This window comes from Phocoena sinus, chromosome 4 (genome assembly GCF_008692025.1).
Source record: "Phocoena sinus isolate mPhoSin1 chromosome 4, mPhoSin1.pri, whole genome shotgun sequence".
NCBI lineage: Eukaryota > Metazoa > Chordata > Mammalia > Artiodactyla > Phocoenidae > Phocoena > Phocoena sinus.
Genome location: NC_045766.1, coordinates 77,168,775 through 77,195,226, shown reverse-complemented (window position 1 = coordinate 77,195,226; position 26,452 = coordinate 77,168,775). Strand labels below are relative to the sequence as shown.

General features: G+C 37.6%; 1 protein-coding gene across 2 annotated transcripts in view; it reads left to right on the top strand.

The window, feature by feature from the left end:
- Positions 1 to 26,452, top strand: part of EAF2 (ELL associated factor 2) — a 64,131-nt gene that overhangs the window by 11,388 nt on the left and 26,291 nt on the right. Inside the window, exons 2-4 of one of the 2 annotated variants that reach the window (XM_032631347.1) lie at positions 3,106 to 3,200; positions 10,491 to 10,627; positions 12,609 to 12,754. In XM_032631347.1, coding sequence (XP_032487238.1) covers positions 3,106 to 3,200; positions 10,491 to 10,627; positions 12,609 to 12,754 — 378 coding nt within the window. The remainder of the gene's footprint in view (positions 1 to 3,105; positions 3,201 to 10,490; positions 10,628 to 12,608; positions 12,755 to 26,452) is intronic. The other variant, XM_032631348.1, reaches the window with a different exon arrangement.

The following is a 26,452-nucleotide window of genomic DNA, read 5'->3' as shown; positions in this document are numbered from 1 at the left end:
AGGTTCACGTCTGGTGGTGTGTTTTGGGGTGTCTGTGGCCTTATTATGATTTTAGGCAGCCTCTCTTCTAATGGGTGGGGTTGTCTTCCTGTCTTGCTAGTTGTTTGGCATAGGTTGTCCAGCACTGTGGCTTGCTGGTCGTTGAGTGAAGCTGGGTGCTGGTGTTAAGATGGAGGTCTCTGGGAAATTTCCACCGTTTAATATTATGTGGAGCTGGGAGGTCTCTTGTTGACCAGTGTCCTGAAGTTGGCTCTCCTACCTCAGAGGCAGAGCCCTGACTCCTGGCTGGAGCACCAAGAGCCTTTCATCCACACGGCTCAGAATAAAAGGGAGAAAAAGTAGAGAGAATTGGTAGAAGTATGAGGAAAGAAAGAGGGAAAGGAGGAAAGGAAGGAAGGAAGAAAGAAGCAAAGAAGGAAAGAAAGGAGGGAGGGAGGGAGGAAGGAAGGAAGGAGGGAAAGAAGGAAAAAAGACTGAAAGAAAGAAGATACAGTAAAAATAAAATAAAGTATAATATAGTTATTGAATTAAAAAAATATTTAGAAAAAAAAATGGGACGGATAGAACCTTAGGACAAATGTTGGAAGCAAAGCTATACAGACAAAATCTTACACAGAAGCATACACATACACCTTCACAAAAAGAGGTAAAGGGGGAAAAATCATAAATCTTGCTCTCAGAGACCACCTCCTCAATTTGGGGTGATTCGTTGTCTAAATGAGGGAAGGAAGGAAGGAAAGAAAGAAAGAATGAAGGTAAAGTATAATAAATTTATTACAGTTAAAATTAATTATTAAGAAAAAAAATTTTTTAAAAAAACCATGGACGGATAGAGCCCTAGGACAAATGGTGGAAGCAAGAGTATACAGACAAGATCTCACACAGAAACATACACGTACACATTCACAAAAAGAGGAAAAGGGAAAATAATCATAGATCTTGCTCCTAAATTCCCCCTCTTCAATTTGGGATCATTCCTTGTCTATTCAGGTATTCCACAGATGCAGGGTATATCAAGTTGATTGTGGAGCTTTAATCCGCTGCTTCTGTGGCTGCTGGGAGAGATTTCCCTTTCTCTTCTTTGTTCTCACAGCTCACAGGAGCTCAGCTTTGGATTTGGCCCTGCCTCTGCGTGTAGGTCGCTGGAGGGCGTCTGTTTTTTGCTCAGACAGGACGGGGTTAAAGGAGCCGCTGATTCGGGGGCTCCGGCTCACTCAGGCCGGGGGTTGGGGGATGGGGGAAGGAGGGGCACTGCGTGCGGGGCGGGCCTGCGGCGGCAAAGGCGGCATGACGTTGCGGCAGAGGCCGGCGTGACGCTGCACCAGCCTGAGGCCCGCCGTGCGTTGTCCCGGGGAAGTTGTCCCTGGATCCCGGGAACCTGGCAGTGGCGGGCTGCACAGGCTCCGCGGAAGAGGGGTGTGGAGAGTGACCTGTGCTCGCACACAGGCCCCTTGGTGGCGGCAGCAGCAGCCTTAGCGTCTCCCGCCCGTCTCTGGGGTCCGCGGTTTTAGCCGCGGCTTGCGCCAGTCTCTGGGGTTTGCGCTTTCAGCCGCGGCTCGCGCCCGTCTCTGGGGTTCGCGCTTTTAGCCGCGGCTCGCGCCCGTCTCTGGGGTTCGCGCTTTTAGCCGCGGCTCGCGCCCGTCTCTGGAGATCCTTTAAGCAGCGCTCTTAAACCCCTCTCCTCGCGCACCAGGAAACAAAGAGGGAAGAAAAAGTCTCTTGCCTCTTCGGCAGGTGCAGGCTTTTCCCCGAACTCCCTCCCGGCTAGTCGTGGTGCACTAACCCCTTCAGGCTATGTTCAAGCCGCCAACCCCAGTCCTCTCCCTGAGCTCCGTCCAAAACCGAAACCCGAGCCTCAGCTCGCAGCCCCGCCAGCCCCGGCGGGTGAGCAGACAAGCCTCTCGGCTTGGTGAGTGCCGGTCGGCACCTATCGTCTGTGCAGGAATCTCCCCGCTTTGCCCTCCGCACCGGTCGCTGTGCACTACTCCGCGGTCCCGAAACTCCCCCCTCTGCCTCCCACAGTCTCCGCCCGCGGAGGGGCTTCCTAGTGTGTGGGAACTTTTCCTCCCTCACAGCTCCCTCCGACTGGTGCAGGTGCCGTCCTTATTCTTTTGTCTCTGTTTTTTCTTTTTTTCTTTTGCCCTACCCAGGTACGTGGGGAGTTTCTTGCCTTTTGGGAGGTCTGAGGTCTTCTGCCAGCCTTCAGTAGGTGTTCTGTAGGAGCTGTTCCACGTGTAGATGTATTTCTGGTGTATCCATGGGGAGGAAGGCGATCTCCGCGTCTTACTCTTCCGCCATATTCAAGGTCCCCCCTCTATTTTATTTATTTTTTATACAGCAGGTTCTTATTAGTCATTGATGTATATTGATGTGAATTATTTTTAAGTGACTTTCATATCTTAGAGGTTTTTAAGCTTGCTCAGTATGTGAAATATCTTAGCACCCTGTGTTCCCTCTAGGTGATATATTTTAATGACATCAGTTGAATTATGATCTAATTCAAAATGAAAACTTATTTTAATTTCTTCTGAAGTGGCAGATTTGGTTAAATTTACACATCTTTTAGTGGTGTATGTATCCATGAAAAACTCAGGCTGTTAAACTGAATAAGTTTTCTTTAAATTTTCCCCATGAATGTGTGTTTGCTGTGTTTTCATTCATTTTGTATTCTGCTAGGACAGCAGACAAGTGGTAGTAGGAGCCCAAGGTGGTTTAAGAAAAATTTAGGGGAGAAAAAAACCTGAAAATTGAAGATGTTCTACTGATATTGGTTTTTAGAAAATTGTCAAGATACTGACATTATTTCATTTTTAGCAGTGGAACATCGTAGTCTAGTTCATCTTGATCTAAACAGGATCCCAAGGGATCATGAAGTGAGGAATACTGTTTTAGAGTGTAGCTATTTCTTTTTTTCTCAGAATTATACATACACAAATAATCTGGATTGTATTTTGTTTGTTTGCAATATTAAGACTCTTCTAAGCCTTTTTAATTACTGGCTATTGAAAAATGATTTATCACTCTGAAACATGCTCATATTTTTGATACCCAGGTATTCAGGTATTCTTCCATCTTATAAAAACCAGTATCTATATCTATTTTTAGATGACTTCAAACCTGCTTCTATTGACACTTCTTGTGAAGGAGAGCTTGAAGTCGGCAAAGGTGAACAGGTGACAATTACTCTACCAAATATAGAAGTGAGTATTTCCATATATTTAAACTAAATAGATGTTTTTACAGGATTTCCACTAAATTTAAATGAAAATAATTGTACAATTCATGTAGTGGTAGTCAGTTAAAGATTAATAAATATAGCAAAGCAAAAAAATCATATTTTAAACTATCAAGTAAAACAATCTTAAACTCTTAAAATTTACTTTGTAAGTTTCAAGAACTATCATATTAAATGATTTGAAACAATTGGAGGTCTAAACAGATATTTATTAAATCACTATTATGAGCCAGATTTTGTTCTCCAAACTAGGAATAATAACATATGCCCTGCCATGTAGTCCTAATCTGTTACAGCAGACAGACATATAAACATCTATCTAGTGCTATAGATTAGAACAGAGACAAAATTCTGTTTAAGCACATAAATGGAATCAGATACTCTGCTTGGTGGAATCTTTTTTTTTTTTTTTTTCCCCTTCGACACGCGGGCCTCTTACTGCCGCGGCCCTTCCCGCCGCGGAGCACAGGCCCCGGATGCGCAGGCTCAGCGGCCACGGCTCATGGGCCCAGCCGCTCCGCGGCACCTGGGATCCTCGCGGACCGGGGCACGAACCCGCGTTCCCTGCATCAGCAGGCGGACTCCCAACCACTGTGCCACCAGGGAAGCCCTGCCTGGTGGAATCTTGAAAGGCTTCATAAAGCATATGCTATGTGGGCTGAGACTTAAAGGACAAGTGGAATTTCATCCGTTATAAGAGGAGTAGAATATTCTAGGCAAAAGGAACAGTATGTGAAAGGCTCCAAATGGAGAAAGGACAAGTGGAATAAATGAATGAATGTAGTAAATTACAGAATAATGAAAAATGATTGATAGGAGTAGAGACTGGAAAGGTAGGTTGGGACCAGATTATAAAGAATCTTTTATGTTGTAATGTAGAATTTTGAGATTATGTCATAGGTATTAGAGAACCATTAGAGGTTTTTAAGCAGAGAGCTAACATGATTAAATTTGTGCTTTGGGAGTGATTTTAACAATGACTTAGGGAATGGACTGGAAAAGAAAGAGACTAGGTCAGGTAGGCCTTTACCAAAATTTTGCCCATTTCAAAAATTTTCAGATATATCAAAGTAATGCTAATGTTTACATAAATATGCAAGTTCTTTGTTGTATGCTCTAGTTTTCTCAGTCCTTGAGTTAGAAATTTCTTAGCATTCAACCTAAGTTTCTTTTTCCTTTTATACTGACTTGATCTATTCTCAAAGAAAACCAAGACTAACTTTATACTTTAACATAGAAAACACTGGACTTTCTGAGATTTTTTTACATTGTTTTAACTTTTGTAATAGGAATGGTTTTGTGCTAGTTCATCCACATTCTCTTGTATACATTTATGAGATGGCTTGTCATGTTTAGAGGTATAGCAAGCAAGCTCTCTATCCTCTATCTAGCCTTCCATCTGTTTCCTTTTGTCTGTCAACACTATATATTGAGACCCCACCTATATGTCAGACTGTATGAGTTGCTGCCTCTGAAGGTTTCCCTAATGTTAATGAAATTTGTGGGTGCATTTTATTGTATATTTCTCATTTGCTCCCTTAGAAATTGAAGAAAATGAAAAATCAACTCAGTCTGAGACATTGTAGATTAGTAAGCCTTTGTATTACTGTTATTAAAAAGTGTTCAGATTCTGGTGTCTCTAAAGTAGTTTGGATATTAAGTACCCAATAATCTAAGGCTCTTTTTGCTTTATGAGGTTTATTAAAGAAAAGCCCAAATCATTCACTTAATCTTAAAAGTTATTGAAAAGCCTCAGGTGGATAACAGGCACCACCTGTTATCCTGGTCTCAGATTATAGGATTATTGATCAGTGATGATTGGTTTGCAGAACTTTAGATGAGTTCTTCTTTGCCACGTAGCATATTATTTTCTCAAATTGCAATTCTCCCATCCTCATCCCTTGCATTGTCTTTCTACTCCAAGCAGATGGGGATTCTTACATTTATTAATAAACCTTTTTCATTCACACACAATCCTGCTTTAATCAAGAGTTACCATCTACCATGTGTTCGATTTTGGTCTCAATTGAAAATACTTCTTGAAGGAATGACAACTATAGGAGGAAAATTTCAAGCTTCAAATTGTAAATTTATGAAATAGCAGAGAAATCATTTGGGAAAAAGTAGTTCCCTCCCCACCTCAGCCCACCAGAGATATGTCCAAAATGACTATGCCTCAATATTTTTGTGTGTATATGTGTGCATGAGAAAGGGAGACGGTTGGACAGACAGTCCATATATGCATATACTTTCTGTGTGGTAAGTCCTTTGCTAGGTAGCTGTTAAGAATACAGAGGTAGGGACTTCCCTGGCGGTCCAGTGGTTAAGACACCACACTTCCACTGCAGGGGACACGGGTTCGATCCCTGTTGGGGGAACTAAGATCCAGCATGCCATGTGGCATGACCAAAAATAAAAATAAGAAAAGAAGACAGAGGTAGACTGGATGTGGTAGGTGTCCTAAAAAATATTATCATTTAATGAGGAAGATAAGAGATAATTGATTAAAATTTAGTAATGTAAGGACTATTATAAAGGTATACACAGAATATTGTGGGAGTACAGAAGAGCGGCGATTCAGCCTGGGGAGGGAGAGGAGACATCAGGATATGCTGTCTTGAAGATGAGTTGAAATTACCCAGGTGAAGGAAAGAGGGAAGGACCTCTTAGAGAAAAGAAAGATGTGGGCTAAGACAAAGCAACAAAAGAGTCTATTACATTTGAAGAACTATATATAAGCCACTATGGCTAGGTAAGAAAGGGTGCATATGGGGACACAGTTGGAGATGGTATTTAGGAATCAGATAAAGAAGGGCCTAATGTGTAATGCAAAAGAATTTGAATTTTATCCTGTGAATCTTTCAGATAGCTGGAATGCAAGAGAATTGTTAAAATTACCACTTGCTAAGAGCAAATTTTTTTTCTGCTGGGCCTACAATCCTTGAACAATTGTGAATAAGAATAGAAATTATATTCTCAAATTTTCTGCAGTTTTCCCCCTTCATTAAAGAACTTCTTCAAATAAGTAGGAGGTTTACATTTCTTCACAGTTCTTAATTTTGTGGAAATGTAATGATTATTAGTTTGAGGCATTTATATTCTCCTATTTTCTTTATCAACTGCTTTCATCGTCTTGGTGAAAATGCCTAGAAGCTTGGAGGCATTCCATAAAATAGAATTTTTATTATTATACTTTTAAGAGTACCTTCAGGTTCTGGTGGTTCTTCGATAGGGTAGATTTTCTAATTCTCATTCCTCTAGATTTTCTTTGGTAGTATCAAATAGAAGAAACGAATAAAAATGAAGACTGTTAAGGGGGTTAATATTGGGCATTTACAAATCTCTCTTTTTTGTAAACAATTCTCTATGGTTGACTGCTATAAAATTTCAAAATGTTGAATATTGAAAGGAAAAGATTTACTTGACTGTTATGATTTGTTGTTGGTGTTGTCCAGTTTGGCATATTTTTAGTGCTATCTTGTGAGGTACTTTTGTGGGCTTTGATGAAATAGCCCACAGGAAACTTCCTGCTACACTTCCTATTATGCAATGAGTGCATCTCTAGTGGTTGCTCAACAACTTTTGCCCACAAACCCTGGACTTGTGAGAGTTCCATATGTCTGATGGCTACTATGCCACCCTAGATGACCCTGTTGGTCAAAGTCCCTTCCAAGATGAGCCTAGTCTGATTCTTTCCATTGAGTTTACTTTACTAAGCTTACATGGGAAAATAGCCTACCACGTTCTTGGGACTTCAGCTTATTTTAGGACTTGACTCCTATTTTAACGTCCTATTACAGTTATACTTCTAAATGAATTATATTTTTATCATTGTATAATAAACATTTTTTACCCTGTTTCTGTGACTTGAAGGTTAAATACCACCTTGTTTAATATTAATATTGCCACCTTTGCTTTCTTTTTGTTTGCATGTTCATGGAATCTAAGTGTCTCTTACTTTTATTTAGTTTACATTTTAAGTATATCTTTTGTTAACAGACTATTCTGTTTCATTTTTAAACCCATTTTGACACTTTCTATTTTTATTAGAATTCTATCCACATTTAGTTCAAAGTTTTTATACTTGATTTTTATTTCTATCATCTTATAGTATGTGTATTGGTTATTTTAATTTGTTTTCTTTTTTCTGTTCTTTATTTTGTCAAGCGTCTCTTCTTTCTTTTCTTTTTCTTTGTTTTCCCTCATGTTACTTTGGGAGTACTATTGTACTCTTCCATTCCATTACTGATTACTTTCCTTTCCTGGTATTCATAATCAGGCATGATCAGATTTGCCTGTTAGCAGATGGGAAATAAAACTAGAAGGAGAGTAGGGAGGAGGATAACAGTAATCTAGGTGACCTGATGATTGGGTTCTGAAGTTGGGTTATAGCAGTAAACATGGAGGTGGTAGGATGTGTTCCATAGTTATTCAGAGGCAAAGAGAGTTCATATGCTTTGGAGTTTCCTGGTACCTTAATAGTTTAATACCCCTTTCTTGGAATATGAAATAAGAGGGCAGAAATTGAAATTTAAAATAAGAATGGTGCTCAATTTAATGAGGAAAAAAGTTTAATTTAAAAAAACTTGTTCAAAGTATAGAAGGCAGGTACAGGGATTGTGAAAGGCTTACTTAACTTGTTATTTATGGTAAAAATGTTCATATTGTTCACATTCAACATTCATTGAGTACCTGTGAAGAGCTTGGTACTTCAGGTGCTAGGAGCAATAAAAAATTTCTAATCCAGTCCTCCTCCTTCAGAAACTCAGAGTACAATAATGTATTTTAAAATGTTTTCTAAGTAAGAATACAAGTATTTTTTAAGAAGAATATATTACATGACTCTCTTAAATGTAATTTGGAGCCCTTGGGTTGCTATTCTGGGGTATCTTACTCACTTGTTTTTAGTCAAGACGTTTGAAAAATATACTTATCAGCCAAGTAGGCCCAACTTAGTTTTGTTATGATCATGCTTCTGGCTCTCTACCTTACAGGGCTTCAGCTAAGTGCTCTGCATCTCACTCTTCTAGGGCCACTCCAGATATGTCCTTATCTATGTGCTATGCATGCTTGACTTCCTGTAGATCATTTTTGTTTTAGAAAAACTTGTTCCTTACTTTTGGTTTCATAATTTTCTCTCCCAGCCTCTCAGAGGTCTCTAACCTACCCCTTTTTTATGGCATCCTCAATTGCCAAATTTATCTCATACTCCTCTGGTAATGTGTTAAGCCTCTAATGATTGTTAACTTTTAAAATATGATATCCCCTGGGACTTTCCCGGTGGTCCAATGGTTAAGACTCTGTGCTGCCGATGTAGGGGGCCTGGGTTCGATCCCTGGTCAGGGAACTAGATCCCGCATGCCACAACTAACAGCCTGCATGCCTCAACTAAAAGATCCCGCATGCCGCAAAGAAGATCCCACATGTGGCAACGAAGATCCCACGTGCCACAACTAAGACCCGGTGCAGCTAAATAAATAAATATTTTTTAAAAAAATGATAGGCCCTTTAGTCTTTTTTAGAAGTCATCTTTTTCTAACATGATCTAACATTACTGTTGTATTTGGCAAAATTGTTATAATCAGTGCTTTAAAAATTTAATGTACTTTTATAAAGTTCAAAACCAAGCAATTATAACAATATATTATTTAGGGGTACATATATGTGGGATAAAATAAGAGAATGAGAAACATAAAATTCCTTCAGGGTTGAGGGAGGCAGGGACAAAGGATAGAAGAGGAGCATAGGTAGATGTAGGTTATTAGTAATGACCAGGATTCTTTAACCTTCTATTATGGAAAATAGAATAGTATAATGAACTCCTATGTACTTACTGAGCTTCAACAATTATCAACAGGCTCCGGACGTGCAGGCTTAGCGGCCATGGCTCATGGGCCCAGCCGCTCCGCGGCATGTGGGATCCTCCCGGACCGGGGCACGAACCCATGTCCCCTGCATCGGCAGGCGGACTCTCAACCACTGCGCCACCCGCTAATCTTTTTTTAATAGAGCTTCCTACTTTTTTCCTGGCATATTTTAAAGCAATCGCAGACATTCACAAATGCTATGTATGCATCTCTAACTGATAAGGATATTTTAATTTTCACCTAAGTACCATGGTAACCCTGCTATTATCACACATAGTAGAATTAAGTGTAATACTTGGTCCATATTCATGTTTTCATGATGGTTTCAAAAATGTCTTTTTTCAGTTTTTCTCCCTAGAAATCCATATAAAATCCCTATATTGTATTTTTATTTATTTATTTTTACTGAGGTTAATTTACAGTTCTGTTAGTTTCAAGTGTATAGCAAAGTGATTCAGTTATACATATATATTCTTTTTCAGATTCTTTTCCATTATAGATTATTATAAGATATTGAGTATAGTTCCCTGTGCTATATAGTAGTTCCTTGTTGTTTACCCATTTTATATTCCTATATTGTATTCTGATGTTTCTTATCTCTTTTATTCTGTAAAAGTCCCTCCCCCCTTTTATGCCACTGGTTTGTTGGAGAAACCAGGTTAATTGTCCTAGAGAATATACCCACATTCTGGATTTCAAATTACTTCTGTCTGGGATTATGTAACTTGTTTCTCCTTCCTCATATTTCCTATAAACTGGTAGTTATTTCTAAAGCCTTGGTGACAGTTAGATTCTTTGTGGGTTTTTTTTCAGGCAAGAACACTTTATAGGTGATGCATACTTTCTTTTATATCACATCATGAAGCACATAATGTCTGGTTGTCCCACTTTTAAGAACGCTAAAATTGATCAGTGAGTTTAATGTAACATATGTTCCCTGATACATTCATTTTCCTTAATCTGCATAGGGAAGCCCCCCTTTAATAAAATGCCAGATTTGAAAAATTAAATTTAGGAAGGAAGAAGAGGAAGAGTAGGAAATATAATTCAGGACTTTTGTTCCCTTATTGTAAAGTATATTGGTTGTATTAGAATTGAATCCCAATTTCCTATTGTAGACCACGTCTACAAAGATTTGTGAAACAAATCTTTACTGGCTCAGGGCAGCTGCTTCCTCTGTTCCCTTTCCTCAAGACAACAATTTTGAGATCTCAGCCTCTCTTCATCTGTCTTTTTTACTATACTCCTTATTGCCAGAGTAGTAAATTTAGGCAGTTAGGTGACTTGAAGTACAGTATATCAATAGATTGAGAAAGAAGATCTCAAAGGCCCTCTCAACTGAATTTCTATGATAAATTTCAAGTAATAATAATTAATTTTTTAAACAGGGTTCAACTACACCAGTAACTGTTTTCAAAGGTTCAAAGAAACCTTACTTAAAAGAATGCATTTTGATTATTAACCATGATACTGGGGAATGTCGACTAGAAAAACTCAGCAGCAACATCACTGTAAAAAGGACAAGGTATGTGGTTAATGAAATAAATTATTTAATCAACACATAAATTGCTAAGAGAATGTCAGTGAAAAAAGTTATTGGATTAAGTCACACTATTACGTAAGGGTTATTTCTGTCTGGTACCAAAAAAATTTTTTTTTCTTTTTGCGTTAAATGGGCCTCTCACTGTTGTGGCCTCTCCCGTTGGGGAGCACAGGCTCCGGACGCGCAGGCTCAGCGGCCATGGCTCACGGGCCCAGCTGCTCCGCAGCATGTGGGATCTTCCCGGACCGGGGCATGAACCCATGTCCCCTGCATTGGCAGGCAGACTCTCAACCACTGCGCCACCAGGGAAGCCCTACAAAAATGTTTTGATCTTTTTCCAAGTTTAAATTTGGTGAAGATCCTTTAGCCAGAAGCTTTTACCATTTCTCCCTATGATATTTAAAAGCTTGTTTTGTTTCTATATGTTTTCTTACATGTAGGTACGTCTTTTATTCTACTGTAGATACTTTTGTAGAACTGGACTAAAAGGAGCCATTACACATTCTCCAAAATAATTTCATTATCAGTAGTAAAATTTTATCAAGCACTTAGAAAATGTGAGGCAAGAAAAAGGAGAACTTCCTATACAAATACTAACCTCAGAACTTCCACATTTTAATTGGATTAGCAGATAATTCTATTTAGAATGTCAATAAGAGAACATAGCCATCTCAAATTGTTTTTTGGGGGGAATAGGCAGTGCATTAATTAACATGTTTTTTGGGGGGAAATAGGCAGTGCATTAACAAGCCATACAAATAGTATAGATAAAAATTGTTCTAGGAATTAAAGGAAGGAAGACATGGTTCATCGGAGCATTCAGGGAGCCCTTACTGATGTACCTTAAGAGGAGGTTAAGATTTAGGGCTTTTTTTTCCCCCCAAACATATTTCATGATAAGGATTGCCTTTGGGTGCTTGTTAAACAAATGAGTTCCCAAATTCAACTACAGATCAGGGAAGGAGCCCAGGAAACTTTTTTTTGTTTTTTAATTATCCCCTCTTCCCAGGTGATTTTTTATTTGTAGGAAAGTTTGGAAAATACTGATTTAATTGATCAGAGAGAACATGAGGATGTAAACAAGACAGGAATATATCTGACTTATTTGGAACCTATGAATAAGACTTGCTTGAATAGAGCAGAGATTTGTTTCTTTCCCTGTATACAAGTATAGAAAGTGGGGTATGAGGTTGAAAGTAGACTAGAGGTAAGATTATAAAGGTAGGTTCAATATTAACTATGAAATTAGGACATTGTCTTATTGACGGTGGTTGCATATTAAAGTTTTTTTAACCAGGGATCGACATGCTTACATTCTTGTTTTGAAATGTAAATTCACCAAACAAATTGATTTAAACGAAACAATGTGGGAAAGAGAAAAAAGGAAACCACGATGTTTTAGAGTAGGAATGAAGAGAAAAGTGAAGTTCTAAATACTTTGTGAAGGAAGGACTAACAGGATTTGGTGACTGGAAATGGGAGAGGCAAAGTCAAGCATAGTTGTGTTATATACTTTTTTTTTTTAAGTATTGAAGGGAAAATATACGAACCTACTTTAATAACATGTCTTAACCTTATGAATGAGAAATGTGGGAGTGATTTAATTTTAACAGAAATGGTAATTTCAGAATTTAGGGAATATAATGTGTCTGCTATACTCATGTATAATTTCATTTTATTTTAGTCATTTGTGTATGTCTTATCTCTTCAGTTTTGAGCAGTGGCTTTTTTTAAATTCACATTTGTATCCCTCAGTGGATCTGTGTGTATGCCATGCCTATAGCAGGGCTCAATAAAGGTTTGTTAAATAATGAATTAAATTAATGCTTTAATCCTTGAACATCGTTTTAAAGATCTCTAGGAAAAAGTATAAGTGGTCAATTTTAGTAGCTTTGTAAGTTGAAATTGTTGTTATATTGCAATCACCATACCTGTTTTGACCTTTTGATGTTCTTAATTGCAGAGTTGAAGGAAGCAGTAAAATTCAGTATCGTATAGAGCAGCAGCAGCAACAAATGCGGAATTCAACTAGGACTCCCAATCTTGTAAAACATTCTCCATCAGAAGACAAGATGTCCCCAGCATCTCCAATGGATGATATTGAAAGAGGTAAAATCTATGAGTATGTAATGGCCCTTTAAAATAAATTATTAATAAATGTTAAGTGAAATTTTTCATTTTAATTGACAAGGGAACTAACTGTAAAATTCTAAAAACAATGTTTTTTGTTATGGTTCTAGGGGAGAAGTGTAGTTTATGATTTAGAGTATTATGTACATAAGCCTGTGTCTATATAACAGAATTTATATTTTTTATTATTCAGGGGAAAAAGTAACTGTTTAGATATGTGTAACTGGAGTTTTCTTCTTTTTGACAGTTGTGATGATTCCAATTTAGTCCTTCACAGCGTCTTCTTGTTGAAGTTTTTTTATGTGTAGCCAGACTATAGATGTCTAAGATGTAGCCAAACCAGTAGTGGAGTGAGGAGATGTAGTAAGCCAAAGCAGCAGGCAAGTTCTTCTGAACTGCTGCTCACTTCTCAGCAGGAAGGTGCTTCTAGAGAGGCACAGTCTTTTTGAAAGTAAGGAAACTTAAATCTCCATTTTTTTTCTAGCTGCAGTTTGGGTGTTTATGTTATAGTAATTGTGGTAGGAGTAAGACCCTGGTCACCAAAGTTTATTTGTTTCTACGCTTTGCCTTCATAACTTGCATATAGCTCTCCGTTTCCACTTGCCCCCTTCTAGGCCCGGTATAGTATTAGTTCCCTAATATATTAGTGTTCCCTTTTCAAACAATAAGGAAAATATAAGCTCAGAACCCTTGTTGCTACAAGGGATCTTGAATTTTATTTTATTGTTATATCTGCTTCCAAAATGGATTTGAATCATTACATCATTTTATATATGTGTACAATAAAAATCTGGAACAGAAAATTAAGATATTGGAGGGAAGAGGAAGCAAATTTGCTAATTATTAAGACATTAAATTTGTATCTGAGCTTCCTATCCACTAATACAAAACTGAAAACTTTAGTATATTTTGTATTATCTAAGAGGTTCCAAAGATTTGGACTCTTCCCTGCTACTAAATTCTAAAAGGAATTCATCGTATGGAATCTGTTCTTTGGAGAATTAAACTATATAGTATCTTCAACTATAATTTTACAATACAAAAAGAAGTTCCTCTATGTGGCAGGTTTTTAGCAGAGACCTTAGTAAAAACATTGTATTGTAGAATATAAGTTAAGGTAATCCAAGCATAAGATCTAACTTTGTATAAGAATTTACGGTTTGCAGAGCATGTTCCTTAGACTATCTTCTTTTAAATATTTTCTTAATATTTGACCCTACTATGGCAATGCCTACTGCTATGGTTGAAACACTTTTTTTAAGTTTATGATTAGATGTCTGTCAGCTTTACTAGTGTTTCTCTGGTTTAATTTTTACATGTACCTGTTTGGGCTATCTGGAATTCTAGTCTAAGAAATAAGAATCTAAACTTCCTTCCTCCCCAACAGTGTAATTACATAGATATTGATAGAGAATCAACAAATATAGTATTGAAAAAGAGTATCAATATCCATTTTTTGAATAAGCCAGTATTTCTTCTGCTGATATGAAAAGCCATTTTTTAAATTCAGTTTTTATTTTATATTGGAGTGTAGTTGCTTTACAATGTTGTGTTAGTTTCAGGTGTACAGAAAAGTGATTCAGTCATACATATACATGTACCTATGCTTTTTCAAATTCTTTTCCCATTTAGGTTATTACAGAGTATTGAGCATAGTTCCCTGTACTATGCAGTAGGTCCTTGTTGACTATCTATTTTATATATAGTAGTGTATATGTGTTAATCCCAAACTCCTAATTTATCCCTCCCACCTTTCCCCTTTGGTGACCATAAGTTTGTTTTCAAAGTCTGTGAGTCTGTTTTGTTTTGTAAATAAGTTCATTTGTATCATCTTTTTATATTTCACATATAAGTGATATCATATGATATCTGTCTTTCTGTGTCTGACTTATTTCACTTAGTATGATAATCTCTAGGTCCATCCATGTTGCTGTAAATGGCATTATATCATTCTTTTTTACTGCTGAGTAATATTCCATTGTGTATATATACCACAACTTCTTTATCCATTCATCTGTCGTTGGACATTTAGGTTGATTCCATGTCTTGGCTATTGTAAATAATGCTGCATTGAACATTGGGGTGCACGTGTCTTTTCAAATTATGGTTTTTCTCCGTATATGCCCAGGAGTGGGATTGCTGGATCATGTGGTAGCTCTATTATTACTCTTTTAAGGAGCCTCCTTACCTTTCTCCATAGTGGTTGTACCAATTTACATTCCCACCAACAGTGTAGGAGGGTTCCCTTTTCTCCACACCCTCGCCAGCATTTATTGTTTGTAGACTTTTTGATGATGGCCATCCTGACTGGTGTGAGATGATACCTCACTGTAGTTTTGACTTACATTTCTCTAATGATTAGCGATGTGGAACATTTTCTCTTGTGCCTTTTGGCCATCTGTATGTCTTCTTTGGAGAAATGTCTGTTTAGATCTTCTGCCCACTTTTTGATTGGGTTGTTTATTTTTTTTTGATATAGAGCTGCATGAGCTGTTTGTCTGTTTTAGAGATTAGTCCCTTGTCGGTCGCTTCATTTGCAAATGTTTTTTTCCATTCTGTGGGTTGTGTTTTTGTTTTGTTTATGGTTTCTCTTTGTACTGCAAAAGCTTTTAAGTTTATTTTTAGGTCCCATTTTATTTTAAGGTCTCATTTGTTTATTTTTTATTTTATTTTCATTACTCTAGGAGGTGGATCCAAAAAGATATTGCTGCAATTTATGTCAGAGTGTTCTGCCTATGTTTTCCTCTAAGAGTTTTATAGTAGCTGGTCATACATTTAGGTCTTTAATCCATTTTGAGTTTATTTTTGTGTATGGTGTTAGAGAATGTTCTAATTTCATTCTTTTACATGTAGCTGTCCAGTTTTCCCAGCACCACTTATTGAAGAGACTGTCTTTTCTCCATTGAATATTCTTGCTTCTGTCATAGATTACTTGACCATACGTGTGTAAGTTTATTTCTGAGCTTTCTATCCTGTTCCATTGAGCTATATTTCTGTCTTTGTGCCCGTACCATTCTGTTTTGATTACTGTAGCTTGGTAGTATAGTTTGAAGTAAGGGAGCCTGATTCCTCCAGCTCCATCTTTCCTTTCAGGATTGCTTTGGCTATTTAGAGTCTTTTGTGTTTCCATACAAGTTCTGAAATTTTTTGTTCTAGTTCTGTGAAGAATGCCATTGGTAATTTGATAGGGATTGCATTGAATCTGTAGATTGCCTTGGGTAGTATATTCATTTTGACAACATTGATTCTTTCAATCCAAGAACATGGTCTGTCTTTCCATCTGTTTGTGTCATCTTTGATTTCCTTCATCAGTGTCTTACAGTTTTCAGAGTACAGGTCTTTTGCCTCCTTAGGTAGGTTTTTTTCCTCGGTATTTTATTCTTTTTGATGTGATGGTAAATGGGATTGTTTCCTTAATTTCTCTTTCAGATTTTCATTGTTAGTGTATAGAAATGCAAGATATTTCTGTGTATTAATTTTTTATCTTGCAACCTTACTGAGTTCCTTGATAAGCTCTAGTAGTTTTCTGGTAGCATCTTTAGGATTTTCTATGTATAGTATCATGTCATCTGCAAAAAGTGACAGTTTTACTTCTTCTTTTCCAATTTGGATTCCTTTCATTTCTTCTGCTTCTCTGATTCCTATGGCTAGGACTTCCAAAACTATGTTGAATAAAAGTGGCGAGAGTGGACATTCTTGTCTTCTTCCTGATCTTGGAGGAAATGCTTTCAGCTTTTCACCACTGAGTATGATGTTAGCTGTGTGTTTGTCATATAAGGCCTTTATTATGTTGAGGTATGTTCCCTCCATGCCCACTTTCTAGAGAGTTTTTATCATAAATGGGTGGTGCTGGATTTTGTCAAAAGCTTTTTCTGCATCTATTGAGATGATCATATGGTTTTTACTCTTCAGTTTGTTAATGTGGTGTATCACACTGATTGATTTGTGGATACTGAATAATCCCGGCATCCCTGGGATAAATCCCACTTGATCATGGTGTATGATCCTTTTAATGTATTGTTAAATTCGATTTGCTAGTATTTTGTTGAGGATTTTTGCATCTATGTTCATCAGTGATTCTGACTTTTAATTTTCTTTTTTTGTCTGATTTTGGTATCAGGGTGATGGTGGCCTCATAGCATGAGTCTGGGAGTGTCACTTCCTTTGCAATTTTTTGGAATAGTTTCAGATGTATAGGTGTTAACTGGTCTCTAAATGTTTGATAGAATTCACCTGCCATGCCATCTGGCCTGGGCTTTTGTTTGTTGCAAGTTTTTAAATCACAGTTTCAATTTCAGTACTTGTGATTAGTCTGTTCATATTTTTTGCTTCTTCCTGGTTCAGTCTTAGAAGTTATACCTTTCTAAGAATTTGTTTATTTCTTTTAGATTGTCCATTTTCTTGGCATATAACTGCTTATAGCAGCCTCTTGTGATCTTTTATATATCTATGTTGTCAGTTGTAACTTCTCCTTTTTCATTTCTAATTTTATTGATTTGAGCCCTTTCCTTTTTTTCTTAATGAGTCTCGCTAACGGTTTATCAATTTTGTTTATCTTTTCAAAGAACCAGCTTTTCGTTTCATTGATCTTTTCTACTGTTTTCTTCATCTCTATTTCATTTATTTCTTTTGTGATCTTTATGATTTCTTTCCTTCTACTAACTTTGGGGTTTGTTCTTCTTTCTCTAGTTTCTTTAGTTATAAGGTTAGGTTTTTTATTTGAGATTTTTTCTGTTTCGCAAGGTAAGATTGTATTGCTATAAACTTCCCTCTTAGAACTGCTTAAGGTAATTATTGATATGTATTTCTGCTTGTCATTTTGTTCATTGTTTAGGATTTGTTTTTGTAGGTGTTCTTTCTTCCCTTCCTCTTTTGTTCTTTTCTCTTTGGATTTGATGACTGTCTTTAGTGTTGTTTGGATTGTATTTTCTTTTTTTCTCTGTATCTATTGTAGATTTTTGGTTTGCAGTTACCATGATGTTTTGATATAGCAGCATATATATATATATATATATATATATAGTTGTTTTAACACATTTTTTACCAGAGACGTATTACAGCCACAGGTGTTAGTTTCTGCAAAAAACCCCCGGTCAATAATGTGTTAAGTTGCTGTTCTCTTAATTTCAAATGTATTTCCAATATCCTGCATTTGTACTCTCCTCTTCTCACGATTGCTGGTTTTGATATATTTGTGTATGGATGATATCCTAGCTTTACTGTATGTTTCTCTTTACCTGTTAGCTTCTCTTGTTTCTAGTTACAGGCTTTTCTTTTCCACTTAGAGGAGTTTCTTTAGCATTTGTTGTAAAGCTGCTTTGGTGGTGCTGAATTCTCTTAACTTTTTCGTGTCTGTAAAGTTTTTGATTTCTCTGTTGTATCTGAATGAGAACCTTGCTGGGTAGGCTATTCTTAGTTGTAGGTTTTTCCCTTTCATCACTTTAAATATATTGTTCCACTCCTTTCTGGTCCACAGAGTTTCTGCTGAAAAATCAGCTGATAAACTTATGGGAATCCCCTTGTATGTTATTTGTTGATTTTCTCTTGTTGCTTTTACTATCTTCTCTTTGTCTTTAATTTTTGTCAATTTGAATAATATGTGTCTCAGCATGTTCCTCCTTGGGTTTGTCCTGTATGTGACTTTATGCACTTCCTGAACTTGAGTGAGTGTTTCCTTTCTCATGTTAGGGAAGTTTTCAGCTATTGTCTCTTCAAATATTTTCTCAGGCCCTTTCTCTCTCTCTCTTCTCCTTCTGGGACCCCTATAATACAAATGTTGGTCAGTTTCATGTTGTTCCAGAGACGTCTTAAACTGTCCTCATTTCTTTTCATTCTTTTTTCTTTATTCTATTCTGCAGCAGTGATTTCCACCATTCTGTCTTCCAGCTAACTTATTTGTTCTTCTGCCTCTCATTTATTCTGCTATTGATTCTTTCTAGTGTATTTTTCATTTCAGTTATTGTATTTTTCATCTGTTTGTTCCTTAAATCTTCTAGCTCCGAAAAGCCATTTTTGTCACATGCAGAATTTCTTTCTGGACTTAAGTCTATCTCACAACATAAGATGTACAGTGGCCAATACATGTATGAAAAGTGGATCAGATTCACTAATGCTTTCAAAGTTCAAATTTTAAGATTAAAAGATATTTTTTTCTAAAATTTAATAGTTTTATTCTTGCAATGTCTGACACTGTGCAGGGGTTACAAGAGTATGCCTAGAAATGAATAAGCTAAAAGTTTAACATAATTTCAGGGAAAAATGGATAGATTCACTTCATAGTGGGAGATTTTTAGTATATCCCCTCTCAGTAATTGATAGATTCAGGCAAACCCCAGATTAATAAGATTTGCAAAACACCATTAAGAAACTTGAACTAAGTAGACATACATAGCACTTCCACTGTTTGAGATATACAGGTTTTTCAAGTCTGTGTGAAATTAAAAAACAAAACAAAAGAAAACTGACCATGTGCTACATAGCAAAGCATCTCAACAAAAAAAGACATTTTGGGACTTCCCTGGTGGCACAGTGGTTGAGAATCTGCCTGCCAATGCAAGGGACACAGGTTTGATCCCTGGTCTGGGAAGATCCCACATGCCGTGGAGCAAGTAAGCCCGTGCATCACAGCTACTGAGACTGCACTCTAGAGCCCTTGAGCGACAACTACTGAGCCCGTGCACCACAATTACTGAAGTCCAAGTACCTAGAGCCCATGCTCCACAACAAGAGAAGCCACCACAATGAGAAGCCCACACACCGCAAGAAAGAATAGACCCCGCTCGCCACAACTAGAGAAAGCCTGCACATAGCAACAAAGACCCAACGCAGCCAAAAAAAGATATTTTTCTTTTTTAATTGAAGTATAGTTGATTTACAATATTATTTTAGTTTCAGGTGTAAAACATAGTGATTCAATATTTTTATAGATTATAATCCACTTAAAGTTATTATAAAATAATGGCTATATTTCCCTGTACTGTACAATATATCCTTTTTAAATTTTATTTTATACATATTAGTTTGTATCTTTTAATCCCATACCCCTATCTTACCCCCACTCTCTCCATGGGTAACCACTAGTTTGTTCTCTGTATATGTGAGTCTGTTTCTGTTTTGTTATACACATGTTTTGTTTTATCTTTTAGATTTTATATTACACATATAAGGGATAAGATACAGTATTTGTCTTACTCTCTCTGACTTATTTCACTAAGCATAATACCCTCTAGGTCCATCCATGTTGTTGCAAATGGCAAAATTTTGTTCTTTTTATGGCTGAGTAATATTTCATTGTGTATATATATATATGTGTGTGTGTGTGTATAAATACCACATCTTCTTTATTCATTTATCTGTTGATGGACACTTAGGTTACTTCCATATCTTGGCTATTGTAAATAATGCTGCTTTGAACTTTGGGGTGCATGCATCTTTTCAATTTAGTGTTTTTGTTCTCTTTGGGTATATACCCTGGAATGGGATTGCTGGATCATATGGTAATTCTATTTTTAGTTTTTTTAAGGAAGCTTGGCTGCACCAATCCACATTCCCACAAACAGTGTACTATGGTTCCCTTTTCTCCACATCCTTGCCAACATTTGTTATTTGTAGACTTTTTGATGATAGCCATTTTGACAGGTGTGAGGTGATATTTCATTGTGGTTTTGATTTGCATTTCTCTGATGATTAACGATGTTAAACATTTTTTCATGTACCAGTTGGCCATCTGTATATCTTCTTTGGCAAGGGTCTATTCCAGTCCTCTGCCCATTTTTAACCAGGTTATTTAGGTATTTTTGGATATTGAGTTTTATGAGCTGTTTATATAGTTTGAATATTAACCCCTTATTAGTCATATCGTTTGCAAATATTTTCTCCCAATCAGGAGGTTGTCTTTTCATTTTGTCGTTAGTTTCCTTTGCTGTGCAAAACTTTTAATTAGGTCCCATTTATTTTTGCTTTTGCTTCTTTTTTCTTAGGAGACAGATCCAAAAAATATTACTACAATTTATGTCAAAGAGTGTTCTGCCTATGATCTCCTCTTGGAGTTTTATGGTTTCAGGTCTTACATTTCTGTCTTTAATCCATTTCGGGTTTATTTTTGTATGTGGTATTAGGAAATGTTCTAATCTCATTCATTTACATGTAGCTGTCCAGTTTTCCCAGCCCCACTTATCGAAGAGTCTATCTTTTCTCTATTATGTATTCTTGCCTCCTTTGTCATAATTGACCATAAGTGCATGGGTTTATTTCTGTCTCTTTATTCTTTTCTACTGATCTATGTGCCTGTTTTTGTGCCAGTATCATGGTGTTTTGTTTTTATAAATTTATTTTATTTATTTATTTTTGGCTGTGCTGGGTCTCTGCCGCTGCACGCGGGCTCTCTGGCTGCAGCGAGTGGGGGCCACTCTTTGCTGTGGTGCGTGGGCTTCTCATTGCGGTGGCTTCTCTTTGTTGCGGAGCATGGGCTCCAGGCATGCGGGCTTCAGTAGCTGTGGCGCGTGGGCTCTAGAGCGCAGGCTCAGCAGTTGTGGCACACACGGGCCCAGTTGCTCCACGGCATGTGGGATCCTCCCATTCCAGGGCTCAAACCCGCATCCCTGCACTGGCAGGCAGACTCCCAACCACTGCGCCACCAGGGAAGCCCTATCATGGTGTTTTGATTACTGTACCTTTGTAGCATAATCTGAAGTCAGGGAATGTGAAACCTCCAGCTTTGTTCTCTTTTCTCAAGACTACTTTGGCAATTTCGGGTCTTTGTGGTTCCATGTGAATTTGAGGGTTATTTGTTCTAGTTCTGTGAAAAATGTCATGAGTATTTTGATAGGGAAAGAGATATTTTTTCATTTATCTGCTTGGTAGTAGCTAAAATAATTGTCAACATCCAGTACTGGTGAGGATATAAAGGGAAACAAATGTGTGCATACATTTTTGAAGAAACATAAATTGACATATGTTTTTGTAGAGGAATTTTTCCTGCAAAACACTTAGAACAGGGTCTAGCACAAAGAAACTACTATATAAGGTTTTGCTCTCATTATCATCCTTATTTGCTAATGACTGTTAAATTAAAAGTGTGCCTATTCCTTACCTAGAAAGTCTAGAAATTTCTCTTATTGTGAAACTTGTACAGATAGATACATAATTACATAGGTATACCTATATCAGTCACATAAGACTGCTCAATGTGGCGTTTTTTATACTAAGGAAAAAACGGAAAAATCCTAGGTGCACATAAAGAAGGGATTACAATACTACACATCCCTATTAAAAAAGAGCTAGTGCACATTTTAGTAACAAAGAATGATATCCAAATATATTATTAAGTAAAAATGTTTTTACTTATTATACAATGTGTGTGAGTGTGTATGAACCATTTCTGAAAACAAAATGTATATAGTTGCAGATGCATAGACGAACTTGGAAGAATTATACTAAAATGTAAGCATTATCTTTGGGAGTTTGGATTATAGGAACCTTTCACTTTCTGTGGTGCAAATTGTTATTTGAATTTTTACAATGAATTTGTTATTTTTCAGATAATGATTATTTATTGAGAAGACAATATAATGTAAAAACAATGTTAATATGAAACCACTCATAATCTCACCACCCTAATGCAACTATGTTAATTTCTGCGTATATTATATATATTTTTAATATTTATGTATCTATTTAGTTACACTGGGTCTTAGTTGTGGCAGGCAGGCTCCTTAGTTGCGGCTCACCAGCTCCTTAGTTGCAGCACATGGGCTCCTTAGTTGTGACAGGAGGGCTCCTTAGTTGTGGCTCCAGGTCTCCTTACTTGCAACTTGCTGGCTCCTTAGTTGTGGTACATGGGCTCCTTAGTTGCAGCAGGTGGGCTCCTTAATTGTAGCTTACCACTTTGGTTTCAGTTCTTTAAAAAATTACAGACATTTCTTTCCTTTCCAACACATTCTCTTCCTTTTCCTGTCTATCTATGCACATGTCTGAATGTACTCTAGAGGACTTATATACTTTGCTATTCCTTGAAACAGTTTGTATGTGGTAGATTTTTCTAAATTTCTTTAATAACGATAGGTTTGTTCAGTTTCTATTTCGTCATTCAGTTTTGGTAATTCATATTTGTCTTTTTCTTCATTCAGTTTTGGTAATTCATATTTGTCTTGAAAATTATTAGTTTAATTCACATTTTCAAAATACTAGCATAATTTGTCCATATAAATCTCTACAATGTCTGTAGTTATGGCACATTTTTATTCCTAACACTGATTATTCATGCCCTTTCTCTCTTTTTCTTAACCAATATTTCTAGAATTTGATACATTTCATTAGGCTTCAGTGAACCAGCTTTTGGTCTTGGTGAGACATAATAAATGTGGTGACTAAGAATGACATCTTCAGAGTCAGACTACTCTCATTCAAATCCCAGCTCCATCACTTATCAGCTGGGTGGCCTAGGGAAATTTACTTAACCTCTTATTCTCTCTGTGTATGTTTTCTCATTTTTAAAATAGAGATAATAATTAGGATTATTGAGAGGATTAAATGCAATAAATATATATAAAGTACCTAAAGCAATTCCTGACACTAGGAAGTATTCAAATATTAGCTATTATTTTAATTTTTATTGTTATTTTCTTTTTCCTTTTTTTACTCTTTCATTAATGTATGCTCTTTAAAAAAATATTTCCTTCTTTGACTTGCTTTGAGTTTGCTGTGTTGTTCTTATAATTGGATGCTTAGTTCATCTATATCGAATTTATCTTTTGTATGCATTTAAGAGTATAAATAGCTTTCTAGGTATCACTGCATCTAGTAAATGACTAACACTTCCATGGTAGTTAAATTCTAAAAATTTTTGTAATTTCAGTTCTTAGACAATAAATCATTTATAAGAATGTTTTGTGCGTTTTCGGTCGGAGCGCAGGGAGAGGACTGGGGTTGGCAGCTTGAACATAGCCTGAAGGGGTTAGTGAACCACGGCTAGCCGGGAGGGAGTCTGGGGAAAAGTCTGCACCTGCCGTAGAGGCAAGAGACTTTTTCTTGCCTCTTTGTTTCCTGGTGCGCGAGGAGAGGGGTTTAAGAGCGCTGCTTAAAGGAACTCCAGAGACGGGCGCAAGCCGCAGCTAAAAGCGTGAACCCCAGAGACGGGCGTGACCGCGGCTAAAAGCGCGGACCCCAGAGACGGGCGCGAGCCGCGGCTAAAACCACGGACCCCAGGGACGGCGGGGAGACGCTAAGGCTGCTGCTGCCGCCGCCAAGGGCCCTGTGTGCGAGCACAGGTCACTATCTACACCCCTCTTCCGCGAAGCCTGTGCAGCCCGCCGCTGGCAGGTTCCTGGGATCCAGGGACAACTCCCCCGGAAGAACGCAGGGCGCGCCTCAGGCTGGTGCAACGTCACGTCAGCCTCTGCCGCTGCAGGCCTGCCCCGCACGCAGTCCCCCTCCCTCCCCGCCGGCCTGAGTGTGCCAGAGCCCCCGAATCAGCGGCTCCTTTAACCCCGTCCTGTCTGAGCAAAAAACAGACGCCCTCCAGCGACCTACATGCAGAGGCAGGGCCATATCCAAAGCTGAGCCCCTGTGAGCTGTGAGAACAAAGAAGAGAAAGGGAAATCTCTCCCAGCAGCCTCAGAAACAGCGGATTAAAGCTCCACAATCAACTTGATGTACCATGCATCTGTGGAATACATGAATAGAAAACGAGTCATCCCCAATTGAGGAGGTGGGCTTCGAGAGCAAGATCTATGATTTTTTCCCCTTTTCCTCTTTTTGTGAATGTGTATGTGTATGCTTCTGTGTGAGATCTTGTCTGTATAGTTTTGCTTACACCATTTGTCCTAGGGTTCTATCCGTCCATGGTTTTTTTAAAAAATTTTTTTCTTAATAATTAATTTTAATAACTTTATTAAACTTTACCTTCTTTCTTTCTTTCTTTCTTTCTTTCTTTCCTTCCTTCCTTCCTTCCTTCCTTCCTTCCTTCTTTCCCTCCTTTAGACAACGAATCATTCCAAATTGAGGACGTGGTCTCTGAGAGCAAGATTTATGATTTTTTCCCCTTTACCTCTTTTTGTGAGGGTGTATGTATATGCTTCTGTGTAAGATTTTATCTGTATAGCTTTGCTTCCAACATTTGTCCTAAGGTTCTATCCGTCCTTTTTTTTTTTCTTTTTCTAAATAAGTATTTTTTAATTCAATAACTTTATCATACTTTATTTTATTTTACTGTATCTTCTTTCTGTCTTTTTTCCTTCTTTCCCTCCTTCCTTCCTCTTGCCTTCTTTCCTTCTTTGCTTCTTTCTTTCTTTCTTCCTTCCTTCCTTCCTTCCCTCCTTTCTTTCTTTCTTTCTTTCTTCATACTTCTACTAATTCTCTCTACTTTTTCTCCCTTTTATTCTGAGCCTGTGGATGAAAGGCTCTTGGTGCTCCAGCCAAGAGTCAGGGCTCTGCCTCTGAGGTAGGAGAGCCAACTTCAGGACACTGGTCAACAAGAGACCTCCCAGCTCCACATAATATCAAATGGTGAAAATCTCCCAGAGACCTCCATCTTAACACCAGCACCCAGCTTCACTCAACGACCAGCAACCTACAGTGCTGGATAACCTATGCCAAACAACTAGCAAAACAGGAACACAAACCCACCTATTAGCAGAGAGGCTGCCTAAAAGCATAATAAGGCCACAGACACCCCACAACACACCACCAGACGTGAACCTGCCCACTAGAGAGACAAGATCCAGCCTCATCCACCACAACACAGGCACTAGTCCCCTCCACAAGGAAGCCTACACAACCCACTGAACCAACCTTAGTCACTGGAGACAGACATCAAAAACAGCGGGAACTACGAACCTGCAGCCTGCAAAAAGGAGACCCCAAACACAGTAAGATAAGCAAAATGAGAAGACAGAAAAACACACAGCAGATAAAGGAGCAAGATAAAAATGCACCAGACCTAACAAATGAAGAGGAAATAGGCAGTCTACCTGAAAAAGAATTCAGAATAATGATAGTAAGGATGATCCGAAATCTTGGAAGTAGAATGGACAAAATGCAAGAAACAGTTAACAAGGACCTAGAAGAAATAAAGATGAAACAAGCAACGATGAACAACACAATAAATGAAATTAAAAGTACTCTAGATGGGATCAATAGCAGAATAACTGAGGCAGAAGACGGATAAGTGACCTGGAAGATAAAATAGTGGAAATAACTACTGCAGAGCAGAATAAAGAAAAAAGAATGAAAAGAACTGAGGACAGTCTCAGAGACCTCTGGGACAACATTAAACGCACCAACATTCGAATTATAGGGGTTCCAGGAGAAGAAGAGAAAAAGAAAGGGACTGAGAAAATATTTGAAGAGATTATAGTTGAAAACTTCCCTAATATGGGAAAGGAAATAGTTAATCAAGTCCAGGAAGCACAGAGAGTCCCATACAGGATAAATCCAAGGAGAAATACGCCAAGACACATATTAATCAAACTGTCAAAAATTAAATACAAAGAAAGCATATTAAAAGCAGCAAGGGAAAAACAACAAATAACACACAAGGGAATCCCTATAAGGTTAACAGCTGATCTCTCAGCAGAAACCCTACAAGCCAGAAGGGAGTGGCAGGACATACTGAAAGTGATGAAGGAGAAAAACCTGCAACCAAGACTACTCTACCCAGCAAGGATCTCATTCAGATTT